The 13,961-nt window shown below is 51.8% G+C and overlaps 1 protein-coding gene across 3 annotated transcripts in view; it reads right to left on the reverse strand.

Annotated features, from left to right (window-relative positions):
• Positions 1-13,961, reverse strand: part of ASIC2 (acid sensing ion channel subunit 2) — a 520,831-nt gene that overhangs the window by 98,727 nt on the left and 408,143 nt on the right. The window contains exon 2 of one of the 3 annotated variants that reach the window (XM_049801512.1): positions 3,902-4,252. The exons of 1 other annotated variant lie outside the window; for it this stretch is intronic. In XM_049801512.1, coding sequence (XP_049657469.1) covers positions 3,902-4,252 — 351 coding nt within the window. Of the gene's footprint in view, positions 1-3,901; positions 4,655-13,961 lie in introns of those variants that run through there. One more of the 3 variants, XM_049801514.1, reaches the window with a different exon arrangement.

The following is a 13,961-nucleotide window of genomic DNA, read 5'->3' on the forward strand; positions in this document are numbered from 1 at the left end:
GCAAATAAAAAACGCTAACAGGTATTGACTGCAGAGCCTTCGAAGCAGCCCCATAAATCACAGACTTCACCAGGGCTTGTTCCACCACGGTGGAATCAGGATGGAGACGAAAACCTGCCATCCCTCCCTGCAAAGCCCATCTCTCCCCCTCGCAACAGGCAGGTCACGAGCTGCAGTTTCCCAGGCAGAGCCACAGGTGACAAGTTTTATTTGGGAAGTTATTAAATCAGGATGAGGTAATTTGGCCATAAATCCCAACCCCTGGGATGTATTAATAACTTTCTCAGACAGAAATAAATAAAAAATAATAATAAAAAAGAAAAAGAAATCAATAAGCACAGGACAGGACAACCAAGATAAATATTTTGGAAACAAGGAGAGCTCAGTGGAATAAATCAACACCCAAATCCAAGCGATGCAGAACAAAGCAATCGTCCACTTAATCCTGATACTCAGTTACAGATAGATGGGGCCATTCCTGCAAGGGAAAGCAAATACCATCTTTAATCATTAAACTGCCCAGTTCTGACAGTTTTATATTAGAAACTGGAAGAAGTTTCTGAAGGACACCAACTGCTGAAGAGTTGCTTCTCTTAAAGCCTCTGAGTCAAGGCGACAGTCGAGCACGTGCATAACCATCGCATCGTGCAACAGCGGAGCTTTTAGATCCAGCCTACAGAAATAAGTAAACCCAGATACGTTGACCGAGGAGTACCAGACTCCATCTCGCCCGTATACAATTGTCGTCATCCAGCTGGAAAACACTGCACACAGCTGACAAAACCTAACCTTGCACAGGCAAGAGAATAAGTCAAAACTGAGCACTCCTCAATAAGCTAAGCATGCCCAACTAGATCATTTTAGTCCTGCAACACTTGAGTTCCACAAATCAGCACAACCCCCCCTATATTTACCTCTACTGGGGAATAAAAAAGCAACGCTACCTACACACGTTGGTTTTGCTGTGCTTATTCTCAAGTAGCCCTTTGCTTTTTCATGTTACAGAAGTGCAATTCCCACCATACCCTAATGGTATAAACAAAGCGAGGTTGAAAGGAAAGGCAATCTCTTGTATGAGATGCACTAACAGAGCTGGAAAGAATAAAAGGAGACCAGCTCTCTCATCCCAAGCCTTTTCTTCTGTTTCAGATCTAAGGAAGAACTTGTTTGCTCAAAAACAAGTCTGGTTTGCTCTTTTGCCTTTTTTTTACCCAATAAAAGATATAACCCTGAAAGCATTACCTCACTCATGTCTTTTGAGACAGAAAATGCTCTTTGAGCATCTGAGCAGGTATAAAACTGCAAAATACTCTTTACACTATCATTTATTCCGTTTGCATTTGATCTTTTTCACCCGCTTTCCTTCATATCTGCGTCCAGTTCAAACCGCACAATTTTCTTGCCCCTCCTTGGTGTTATTTTCTCCCAGTTGAGAAGAAAAGCAGAAGCTTCAAGTAGCCCAGACCTAAAGGGATGCCTGGGGCTGCCCAACTCTCAACCCTCGCAGCAGACTTGGGTTTGGTACCTCGATCCCAGACCACACGCCCCGGGGGAGCGAGCTCCCCCCGCAGCGAGCTCTCCGGACACGTGCCAGACCCCAGAGAAGTTGTTTCCAGCATCTCCCCAAGAAACATCTCTCTTTACTAGGGATTCACAGGTGGAGAAGCTCCTCAGCCTTTCCTCAAGGACGACACAGAGGTCACTCTCTTTCGCTTTGAAACAGAGGAGGAAGAACGTGCCGTGACATAGGGAGTTGGCACTAAACCCCCCCTTCACACAGCAACTTGCTGCAGGGAAGGCAGATCCAGTTGCTTCCCCCAGCACGGAGGGCTCCCGTCTCCCTCCACTCCAGTGCATCCCCCTGGGGCCACACACCCTTTGGGATGGGAAGAAGGGTTAAAAATTCCCCTGTATTTCTCCTATTTCCTCAGCTGAGCGATTCCGCGCGACGGCACAGGTCTGACAGGAGAGATGGGGAGCGCTCCCCCGCGCCCCGGGCCAGGTCTCGGCGTGCTGCGAGCTCCCAGCAAGACTCTCGGGGCTGGCACGTACCCGTTCCCTTCCCTCCCACCCTCCAGAGGCAGCTTTTCAGATCTGTGCAGGACTGTTGGCGAAGACCACGTTCGTTAGCCCGCCTCGGTGGTATGAAACAGCTGCCGCAGAGCATTTAGGAACCAGTTACAGCAAAGTCTGCCCTTAACTCCTGCATCACTCCCCGCAGCATCCTTTGCCCGGGTGAAGCCAAAACAGCGCTCCAGGCTTTATGTTTCTTGGGACAACGCGAATCACGTTGCCTTGCTCGCCGCAACTTGGACCAAGAGTTCATTAAAACCTACGGTCGGGCCCTACTGACGACTGGCAAACATCATCACACTTGTAAACTGGGGAACTGGAAGAGGAAGGCAGCTTCTCACAGCCCAGAGGCAGAGTGCCTGTTTCTGCCTATTATTCCCAAATTTCCTTATGCCACCTTACCGGCTTGCAGACGTGTCCTCCTAGAAAGGGCCTGTCTCAATATGCTTTTTTTTTTTAAGTGTGCCATTTCTGCTCATCTTTGCAGCAGCATATGCTAACTCAACAGTCCTGGGCAGCTCACTTCATCCCGCAGGGATTTTCTTTCTCCTCCCCTTTACAATTTAGCAGCCAGCTAGGCTGATGTGACAAGTCCAAAGAGACAATTTCTTTTGATTTTAGGTATGCATCTCAGGCAGCACTTACAGAACAGGGAATTCAACTCCTCTCCTGCGTGCAAAGCAGCAACAGCTCCAACTAGTTATCTCTCCCTACAGACACCAGCACCACTAACAGCAGCAAGAGTATTTAATCACAGCGTATACTGCAGAGATTCTAAGAGCCGAATATTCCAACCCAATAAACATCCAGCTGCTATCAACGAAGTATGAAGGGGTCATTCAAAAGAGTCCGGTTTCAGCTCTCATGTAGAGCTATTACGATTCAGTATCGCCTCTTACCGCACTGGAGCTTGCAGACAGTCCCACGGGAATTTTTCCAAGCAGATACTCCCGGTGGTTTGTAAAACAGTGCCCTAAGGTTAGGGCTTCCGTCCCACGGCAAAGTCCACGGGCAAACTCCTGCCCGGAGCGTCAGCCCTCGCGCAAAGGGGGCCGGGGCCCTTCTAGAAGGTAAAGGCGGCAGCTCCAATTAGCGGAGCTCATCATTTGCAAACCAAATCACGCTGCACAACACCACACAGCTGCGCAGGGTGCAGCTCAGCTAACCCACGAGGAATTCACCGGGCAGCAAAAAGGAACGGGCACCGAAGCGAGCGCGGGTCGCCCACCCCACGCCGACCCCTGGCAGAGGGTCCGGGAGGGGTCCAGCTCCCAGCCCCCCCTCCCCAGCGTGCGGGAGCAAAGCTGAGCCTAAACCTTGCGTCTGCAGCCCGAGTTCACCTGAGGAGACTTTGCCTCGCAGCAGGAGATGGAAAAAGTTGAGATGCAACTATGCTGGAAGCAACAGGGAAAATGTGACAGAAGTAAGCTGGGACGGCTGCAGTGGGGGTTTTTTTGGGTGGGTTTTTTTTTTTTTTCTAATTAAAAAATAAGGGGGCAGCGAGCTCCTCACCACCCACCGCTGATGGCCAGAGTGACCCTTAAAAACAGAAAGCATCGGCTTTGGTCCAGAGGCGGGGGGAAAGCATTCAGGGCAATGAACAGCTCGCCGGGCAGAGATCCGCCGGGAAGTTTCCCAAAGGGGCCGGGGGCTGGAAGGAGAACTCTGCAGCTCCGGGGGACCCCGCCACCGGCCTCGCAACGCCGCGAGCGTGGGGAAAAAACGCCGGGGAGAGCCCGGAGCCGGACCCGGGGCGGGGGTCGGGCCCCGAGGGGGGGGGGGGGGGGGGGAGAAGGGGGGAAGGGGGGCTTTCCCGGAGCTCACTCACCGCGGAGAAGTTGTGGGGCCCGCAGAGCTCGCCGCGGTACTTGCAGGAGAGCAGCATGTCCTCCAGCTGGTGGCCCAGGCGGTCCATGAAGTCGGCGCTGATGCCCTCGTAGTGGCGGGGGGGCAAAAAGAGGCGAAAATCCGCCAGTTTGGCGAACCACCGGAGCCTCGCCTCGTCCCCTCGCAACAGCTCGGTGAGAAGCGGCCGGGCCGTCCGGTTGGGCAACAACAACCCCAACCAGTGCCCGGCGTAGTAGAGATCCCCTTTGGAAAGGCGGGGGAACCGAAGCGGGTTGTTGTTGCAGAGGGTGACGGCGGGGAAAGGCAGCTGCCGGCTCCACTCGGTGCGCACCTGGGTGTGCGAGGGGAAGGAAAGCCAGTGCAGGAGGCGGTTGGAGGACCAGGAGAGCAGCAGCCCCAGCGCGGTGCAGAAGGCCAGCACCCACAGCGCCCGCCGCGGCAGCGCCGCCCGCCGCGAGCACATGTGCCGCAGCCCGTGGAGCCGCGTGCGCAGCGCCGGCGCCCGGCGCCCCCGCGCCATGGGCGCTCCCCGCCGCCGCCCGCCGCCGCCGACCGCCCCGGGATCAATACGAGCAGCGCCGCGCCATGCCGGGCCCCGCCGGTACCCGCCGCCTCGCGGCCGGCAGCGGCCCCGAGCGGCGGCGGCGGGGGGAAGGGGGAAAGGAAGGGGGGGAACCGCCGAAGCGGGTAAGGCGCCGCCGCCGCCCCGCCGGTACCACCGGCGGTACCGCCACCACCGAGCTTTCAACCGGCCAGCAGTTCCGGCAGCGCGGCATGCCGGGCCGGGCCCCGCCGCTCGCCGCGGGGCCGCCCTGCCCGCCAGTCGCCGGCCGAGCACTCCCGCCTGGCCGGCCGCGCCGCTCACATGCTGCGGCGCCGACTCCCGTTACCCCTCGTCCTCCCCCTCCTCCTTCTCCTCCTCCTCCTCCGCCGCCGCCGGTACCGGGCGCCGCCCGCGGGAGCAGAGGGCTCGGCACACACACACACACACACACACACACACCCCGGGCACCGCCGAGCTGCCCCGCAACCCCGCGGGCTTCCCCTCCCCGCTCCCTTTCCCCTGCCGGTACTACCGGGCTCGCTGCCGGGACCTGCGGTGCTCGCCGACACCAAGCGCCTGCCGAGCCCCGGCGGTCGCTCCGGGACCTCCCCCACCCGCCGGTGCCGCTCCGCCTTAGCCCCGACCCGCGCTCCGGCCGGCTCTCGTGTTGCCCGGGCCGGGATTCCGCTGCTCTCCGTTCCCCCGGGGTTTTCCCCTCCGCGCCCCGACCGCCGACGAGGAAGAGGAGGAAGAAGGGAGCGAAGCTTTCCCGAGGTGCAAGTCCCGGTTGCGGCGGGCAGCCCCGCCGCTCGGCGCCGGCCGTGCTCGGGAGGCGGAGGGAGGGATGCTCGGCCCCGATCGCGCCGTTCCTTCGCTGGAAGAGCCCCCTCCTTCCCCGGTCCCGTGTCGTTCTCCCCACCCCCGATTTATCCCCCCGGGATGGAGCGGGGGGGAGCCCGGCCCTGCCCGCTGCTCCCGGGACCGCCGCTGCCGCCGGCCTTGGCCGGGGTTTGGGGATCTTTCCCTCCCTCCTTCCTCCCTCCCTCCCTCCTTCTTTCCCTCCCTCCCTCTCTCCCTCCCTCTCTCCCTCTCCCTCCTCTAGCCGGAGTTTGTTTTTCTGCTTTTCAGCATCCCCGGGGGAAAACATGATATCACAGACACAAGCAAAGCCTCCAGAAATACAGGCAAGGTTTGCAGCCTGATCTTTGTAGCGGTTCTTTTCTGGGAAAAGTGGTGGATTGGCTTTTTGGGGGGGGGGGGGGGGGTTGCTTTTTTTTTTTTTGCTTTCCGTAGCAAAGCTGCTTTACGGTTCTCCGCTTCCATGAAAGCCGAGTGGAAGCACGGAGAAGCACATTCACCGAAGCATCACCCTCCCTCCGACCCTTGCTACCCATTTGCCCGTGTCATGCCAAAGCCCGGAGAGCCCTTTGGGGGACGCAGGGCTCATTTTGCCCTGCATCGGACACCCAAAAAAAGCCCCTTTTCCCCAACACCTTCACGAGACGACAATAACTTGTGATACGTGTTGGCATCTCATCGGGTTTGCTTAGCTCTGATCGCTGAAAAGCAGCTCGCCGTTTCCTTCATTTTGATTTCGAATAGTACCGAGAAGCATTCCTATAATTGTGTCCAATTAAGCTGTAAGTGGCAATAACTGCTTCAAATCCCCTCTGATATTCCCCCCCCCCCAATTCATTTTCCATGTGCGTTTTGATCCGTTGTATATTTTTACCCAATAGATGGAGCCGTTACAGCCTGGTTACCTCCAGAGTTTCTTTTTTACTGTGGCAAAGCCGCAAATGTGCGGCAAACCGTCCCCAAAACCCCACTCCTGGCTCTGGGGCCACGGGGAAAAATGTGTTTGAGGGGCCCTGAGCTTGTGCTCTGGTCTCCCGTGCTGGAGTTGGTGGCAGCAGTGATTTGCACAGACACATCGCTGTGGGCTCAGCTTTACTCCCTCAAATAACTTTGATGATTTGCAGTGCCCCTGCTCGCGGCGTACTTGTGTCCACGCTCTGCAGGAGTTTCACCATTTTTTAGCGCTGCTCGTAAGTGTCAAATCCTTTTCAGAAAGGGATGGCCGTGAAAGATGGCCGTGACCTTTCTTAAACCGAATGGGAAAAGGCCAGAAGTTACTACGTTTGTCCTAACGTGGTGTCTAGTAGCTCCCGTTGAGCCTCTCAGCCTGGTTTCAAAGCAGATCTCAGCTTTTTTTCCTGCCGCCTGTTGAAACCAGTGGGAGTTTTTCCCCTTGGCTCTCTCACAGGATAATAAACATCCAAAGCACTTGGCCACGAGGCGGTCTGAGATTGTTATACCCGTGATATATTGACACAAACCCAAGGAAATAAAAGGTGCCTGACTATAAACATCCTCAAATATTGCCTCCCCCACAAACCTCGTCGCTGCCTTGCAGCAAAGAAAGTCCTGGACGGTGCCAGGTTCTCTGGCAGTGCCTGGGCTATGGGTCGTGCCTGGCACGAGAAACACGGCGCAGCCCTGCACTTTGTCCGCTGGCTTATTTTCAACCTCTTCCCCTTCTCTAAAGGCTTTTTCGCTTGATTTTTGTTCGGGTGGAGGTAGCTTAGCAAAAGGGGATTGTAAAGGAAAGAATAACAGGTTTGCGTGGACAGCCGCTTTTTTCCTTTAAATGTGCCCACTCCAAATTATCTGCTCAAATCTCCCTGCCTGATTTATCAGAGGGAAGTAACTTTTCTTAATTAAAAAAAAAAACCAACACAAACAAACAGCTGATGGTAAATAGGAGTAGGATGGCCAAGACCAACTTCACCCCGAGCTGAAATTCAAAAGCTTCCCTGTGAAAACATTATGAAGACAAACCAGACAAAACTTGACCATAAAATTCAAAGCCTGCATCAGCTGGTGTGACATCTCACCCTGCCCGGCCACCCACCCTTTGGAAACCATCTCGATTTTTCAAGTTATTTGAGAAAGCCGCTCCCGTTACACACTCGCCCCCTGCACTTGCTTCATCAGAGTCCTGGTTAATTCTTTATAGAGCCAGAGCAGCTTAAAAGCTTATTGGCCTTAATGCATGGAAGGAATAATAGAGCTGGAATCAATAAATATTGCTTATTAATCAACAAGTCACTTTTAAAATTATCCTTTGGGGTAGGTGAGTTTGCTACTTCTGTTGGAGAACAGAGTTTGGATGGAAAGAAAACTATACGGGAGAAATTCAGTGAATCATTTCGGGTGAATCCTGCCATTCTCCCCTCCAAGACGTAACCTGCGTGCCCCTGAAAGGTATGGAAAAGACAAATATTCTGAAGTTTTTCTGAACCAAAAGCATTGCCTTCTTTTGAAACTTCATTTTCACTTCAAACATCAACTCAGGTTAAGACAAAAAGGAATAAATAAAAGCTTTAAAACCCCTGGAAAGTAAATCATAATACTTTGTTCCAGCTGGACCCTTTATTATTATTATTATTATTACTATTATCATTATTATTATTATTACTATTTAATTCATCCCATAAGGGAGCAAAAGGAGTGAAAGCTCAACCCTAAACGCTTTTCCCTCTGGACTCACAGTGTGACTGCCAAGCTGAAAAACCCACAAAACCCCTGTTCGCCAGAGCCCTGCGACCCCCCGGGAGAGCGAGATACTGAGTTAAAAGCTCAGATCCGTAAATGTGAATTTGGCAAAAGAGTTTCCGAGGTTTCCGGGCTTGGCTTACATGGCTGCAGCTTCACTCCACTCCTGTGAACGGGAGTTAGCGCATCCCGGGGGATTTATGGGATTTATTCCGTTGCTCAGTTCTGCAGAGCAATTCCTGGTGGCCGAGTGGGCAGCAGATACATCCCCGGTTTGGTGCCACGAGGAGTTACGGGTTGGTAGTTAACACCATGAGTGTACCCCGGACGTCGATCAGCTTCGCAAAAGCTGCGATATCATCAGGTTTATAGCTGGTTTAGTACCGAAAAGCAGGAGGCGAGATAACAGGGATGGGATCAAAGGGTGCAGGACTCTGATCTCCACCTTGCAGTGTTGGCGTTTGTGCTTGTCAAAGCCCCTGAAAAAATGAAAGGCTTGATTTTAGTTCTCAGGAGCGCAAGCCAAGCAGAACGGGGGTCAGATACCGGTTGTCCCCAGGCAGGAGGTTCAAGTCGCCATCGGTCGGGAACGGGACCTCCTTTCCCTGCACAGAAACATCCCGTGGTGCCACTGGCGATGCTGGGGCAGAAAGCAAAGCCTGGGCACAGCTGGGCACCGCTGGCTGGCGGGGCAGCTGCAAAGCTGCCGCCTTTGCTGGGGTGTGATTTGGGCACCGATCCCCAACGAGCCGCCCCGGTGGGGCAGATCTGAGGTTGCAGCCCAGCAGGTTGGTGTGTCGTGGAGCAAAGTGAACGCGCTCCTTTGTTGTGTTCTGCAAACGCTAATCTTTCCAGAATAATTCTCTGCTTTGCCTAACTGCTGCAAAAACAATTCCTGCTGAAGTCACCATGTTACGAGAAAGTCATAAAACACTTGGAAATAGGGGTTTCCATGGAAGCTACCATCTCAGCCTTAATTCTGTTACTGCTACCTCAAATCCCATAGTACGTGAGAAACCCGCTCCAGCGTGAGCCGAGACCAGTGCAGCTTTGGGAAACCTGCCAGGGTGCTGCCACCCCACAAGCAACAGTGCCTTTATTCCCAAGGGGGTTGGTTTTGGTTTATTTTCTTTGAAAGTAAATTATTGAGGTTCCAACTGTGAAATTCTCCGAATTAATTGAGGATTCTCAGAGCAGGACCCTCCTAGGTACAGCCCTTCACTACATCTGTTACAGGGACTGTTTTGGGGCTGTGTGTGTTTTAACGTAGGGAGGTGAAATACTTGATCCATAACAAAATATTGAAGGCACATAAATAATATGTCAGTAGCTTATTTCTTAATCTGCTGCATGCATTCTAGCATCAGTAGAGTAGTCAAATGGTTTGCATTTTACAACTCTGCTTTCAGATCCAGAAATAGGGAAACTTTTGATATCTCATTTTCCATGCCTCGTGTGTGTGTTAAAAAAAAAAAAGCTGAGAGAGATCAAACAAATGCCCAAGTGAGTAAAGATGCTGCTGCTCTTTGGGGGATTACACTGGGACTCACAGTGTGTGAAAAGCAAATAAAAGTGGGGGGTTTAGGGCTATGCAGGAGGCTGCTAAGGATTAATTAGAAAGACTTTAGGAGGAGCCACATCTCAGCTGGAGTGGGGGACCCGGCTGTCACTCCCCCGTAAGGGGTGTCACATTTGCCTTTACAGCAGCTGGGATGCACATGCGGGGAGTCCCCCATCCCCACACATTTGAAAGGATTTAGTCCTCCTTCATCCCAGTTTTTTGGAGGGGACATCGAGACACGTGGCTGGAAAGGGCTGGTTCATGGGCTTGACATACATTTGGAAACCACTTGTAGATATTCAAAGGCCCTCTGCAACGCCAAGCATGACAGGGCTGTCCCATGTCCTCTAATTAGCAGAGCCTAGTTAAGTAGGCATTTCCTGATATAACCATTATTCACTAATTTTCCTTAAATGAACAAAATGGGACTATATACATATATATATGCCTATGTGTATATATATATATTTTTCTTCTGCAGGTGGAAAAGAGGAATGTTTTTAATCTATTTTAAACTTCTCAGCTGGCATCCTCCCAATTATCTCCCTTTTTTTCTGTTCTTGTTTTCCATTTTGCCACTGAAGAGGAGAGGGAGTGAAACAAATGAAAATACCTCTGGATTTCTTAAGAACTAATTTTAACATGAATTCTTTTGAGCAAATTAAAAAGCAAAGTTCTCACAGCCTCTTAATATCAGTAAGCTCCTTTTCTATTGCACTTAATAAATCTGTCATCGAGCATGGGCTATCTTGTACCTACCGGTACCCTGGTCACAAGGGAACATGGAGACAACCCACCTCCTGCTGCAATGCTCTTCACGCATTTTGGTGGCCCTGTGGCCACCATCCTGCTGGCCAGGGTTGTCAGGGCTGGCCAAGAACCTCCCCTCCATCACTGGGTAGCCCCAACGCTTGGCCGGCAGCAAAGTTTTAGCTCAGCCACAGTGATGCATCGTGTGGTCGTGCTGGGCAGGAGGGGGTCAGGCAGCACCCTGCGAGCGGGAGCAAATCGCTGCTGCTCTGTTTGGGGATTGTAAGAAAATGGAGAGAGATAGATGGAAAAAGAGGCTGGCACGCAATACCTGATCTTTTGGTATATTTCTCCCGCATTAACCGACCGTGCTGGAGTTATCCTGGATCCATCCAGCCCAACACAAAGCACAGATATGAGAAAAGAGAAAGCAACACCTTTAAAAAGGAGCCCTGCAAGACTGAGGGAAAGGGGGGGATGCATGAGACATGGCCAGAGGCTGGAGAAATTATTCCATCTTCAGGAAGGCAAAAAAGAAAATTGAATATTATCTCCTTTTTGGAGAGAGAGCCTGCGTCTCTGAACTTCAAAGCCTTGGGGCGGCTCTTCACGGAGCAGTGCTGCAGCCAGTTTTTTGTGTTGTCATTTCTGTTTTTATTTTTTTTCCCCTCTGTATATAAAGGGCTGAAGTTTGCTTGGAGTCGGCTGGCATTTTGCTGGGTGAGCTCCTGCTATTTTAGCTATTATTTCTGACGGGCTGTGCGGCGCGGGAGCAGGAGCGATATTGTCACTGCTTCACTTGGGTGTTTAATCACGCTCCAAAGCTTTTTACCGCTTTGTGTACACTGCCACAGGAGACGTTCTGGCTTAATTAAAAAAGAATCTAGGGAAAGAAAAAAACCTCTAAGCCCACTTTACTATTCAAATCTGTGTAATTCAGTGCTTTGGTCCTGGGCTGTGTGTCCGTGAGCCCATTCGTATGGGGATTAGACATCACCTACACCTTCATACATGGTAGTGGGATGCAACAGTGGGAAGCGTGGGAGGGAGATCCCGGCTCCCCCTGTCTTGGGGAGATAATTTTGGATACTACTTGGGCATAAGCCTGGAGTGTGAGAGTGGGTCTGGAGGCTCTCCTGGACCTCACCTGGCCTCAAAAGTCACATCCCAAGGAGAAATAGCACCTGGAAAATGGGAACCTGGAGCTTCCCAGTGGACATTTGGGGCTGAACGTGGCACCAGCACACCAGCCCACGCAGTCACACCAGGGCCAGGAGGAGTCCTGGTGAATATTTCATGTCACCTCCTCTGTCTGGACAGAAAATTCGCTTGCTGTCTTAATTCCACCCTTCCTGCCTCTGCTGAATGCTTTTTTGGGGGGGGTTAAATTTACTGGACCTAGCAAATACAGAGAAAAGCTGCTCTGTGTTTAGATGCTGAAGGGGACTGAAAATTATATCTCTCCCAGGGAGTTTTGCTTCTAAATCAAGTTAAGGGAACAATTTCTTAAGTTAATATTTATTCTTTGTCTTTCCTAGGTATTTGAAGACTCTTCTGGGAGCCAGGTGGGAAATGGCCCTTTCTCCTCTTAAACCTGTTGCTATTATTTCAAATACAAGTGAAGGCAAAGAGGCTGCCACAGCCCTGTTCTTTACAGCAGCAGGGAGGGAAGCAGGAACAGTCATGATTCAAATACTGAAATATGAGCACAGCTCGGTCGGGATAAAAGGGGACGGTCACCTCTTGCATGAAGCAATATGAGCCTTTCATCCTACAGAACCGGGGTCGTGTTTGGAGACTGCCTTATTTGCTTCATGAGGGTCATCTGCTGGAAAGCAAATATTTAACTTGCTGGGCCATTTTGTGGTCTCCCCACAGAGGCTTTGGCCAGAGTTTTGAGGATTAAGCAGCCTTGGAGTGGTCCCACAGCCAGGATCTGACCCAAAACCTGCCACTGAAACCTCCCCATCCCCAAATCTATTTGCTACTGGGAATGATTTGTGGCACAAAGCATTGCACGATAATTTGCTGCTGCAAAAATTCTAGTTTAGGGGTTTTTTTTCTTTGTGAGCAATTGGGTCTGCATGGAAAGCAGGCGTCAGAGGTCCACAGCATGAACGGTGACCTGGGGATAGATATCTTGAGGATGGGAGAGCGGCTTGTGCGTGGGCCAGTGTTTGGGCAGAGTGTGTGTCGCACACGCATGCACACCCTCATGCCTGCTCGCAGACCCGTGTGCTCTAGCTGAGCACAAAGGTCACATTGGAAGAAATCAATAAATGCAATTATTATAAAAATTGTCAGTGTACCTGCGGGATGCGACTGGAAGTATACAAGGGCAAATCTCCAGCAGATTCAGCTTTGACCTAACTCTGCTCCTGGCATGTTCACCCTGCGGCACCGCAGAGCGAAGGCACGTGGAGACTCCCAGGGCGACAGCAGCTGTTTGCAGGTATCGAGGGATTTTCAGTGGTATTTCCCAAGGGAAACAACCCCTTTCTGCACAAGGAAAAGACTCCTCCTATCTGTCAAAAAAACCCTGAATGCCTGTGAAAAAACTGTTTCAAAGGAAAAATTTTGACAGCCCCAAAGTTGCTCCAATTCCTTTCAAATTCAATGGGAATATTGCTGGGTATTTCAGCATGGGTTCGTTTAGGCAATTCCCATCCGTGGAAATCCCAGGTCGCCGCAAACTCTCCCAACACCAGCAGCTGCTGCAGAAGGATTGTTTGGGGGCTTTTACCTTCTTTACGTGATCTGGCCAGGACTAGAGGACACTGGGTCAGTGTTAAAAGACTGTCCATGCTAATAGTCCCGCTGTCCTTGGCACAGGTAAAGCCTATCCGCAGGGATGCTGGGCAGGATGGGAGTGGGGCTGGCTGGCAGGGCAGGTAAGTGCTACCTGTAGAGCTGCCAAACAGAAAGGATCCATCTAACGTTTCTTTGGCAGGCTAATGGGTGACAGCAGTTGTGTGGGAAGACTAATGGAGAAAAGGTTTGATAAAATAGAAGCACCATCCCTAAGTTTTTCAGATGCTTTTTTGCAGTTATATAATTTTAAAATGACATTGATTTAAAAAAAAAAAAAAAAGAAAACCAACACTGGGAAATTTTGAACACTTAGGGCTGGATTCTGCTCTTGCTGTCATCAGACAAAGTTTGGGTCCCTTGCTATGAACTTCAGGGGAGTTTCAGCACGTTTTCCCAGGTGGGGGAATGAGCAACAGGATTTGGCCCTGCACCCTTAATACCCTCTAAATGCCACCGGTGCTGTACAGGGAAGAGAAAAGGGGCTGAGCCGTCACCCTCAGGGAAGTGTCTGCAGATTGCATCCAGCCAATATTCCCTGTGCATGTCGTTACTATGCCAACAGGCATCAACACAGACTGGGATACACGAGGGGTTTGCACCGGGATGCACGAGGGGTTTGCGCCTCGCAGAAGTGCAACACCGTCGTCCCCGCGGTGGGGGCTGTTTGCGGACACTGTCCCAACCTTGCATGGACCCCTGCAAGTGCCTCTTGCTGGGCTGTGCAAAGCCACCTCTGCAGTTCCTGAGGAGTTTTTGAGGATGCCTGGGGGCATTTTAGCTCCCATCCAGACTGGATCTGGCCTCGGGACTTGTTTG

Source organism: Accipiter gentilis, chromosome 5 (assembly GCF_929443795.1).
Source record: "Accipiter gentilis chromosome 5, bAccGen1.1, whole genome shotgun sequence".
NCBI lineage: Eukaryota > Metazoa > Chordata > Aves > Accipitriformes > Accipitridae > Astur > Astur gentilis.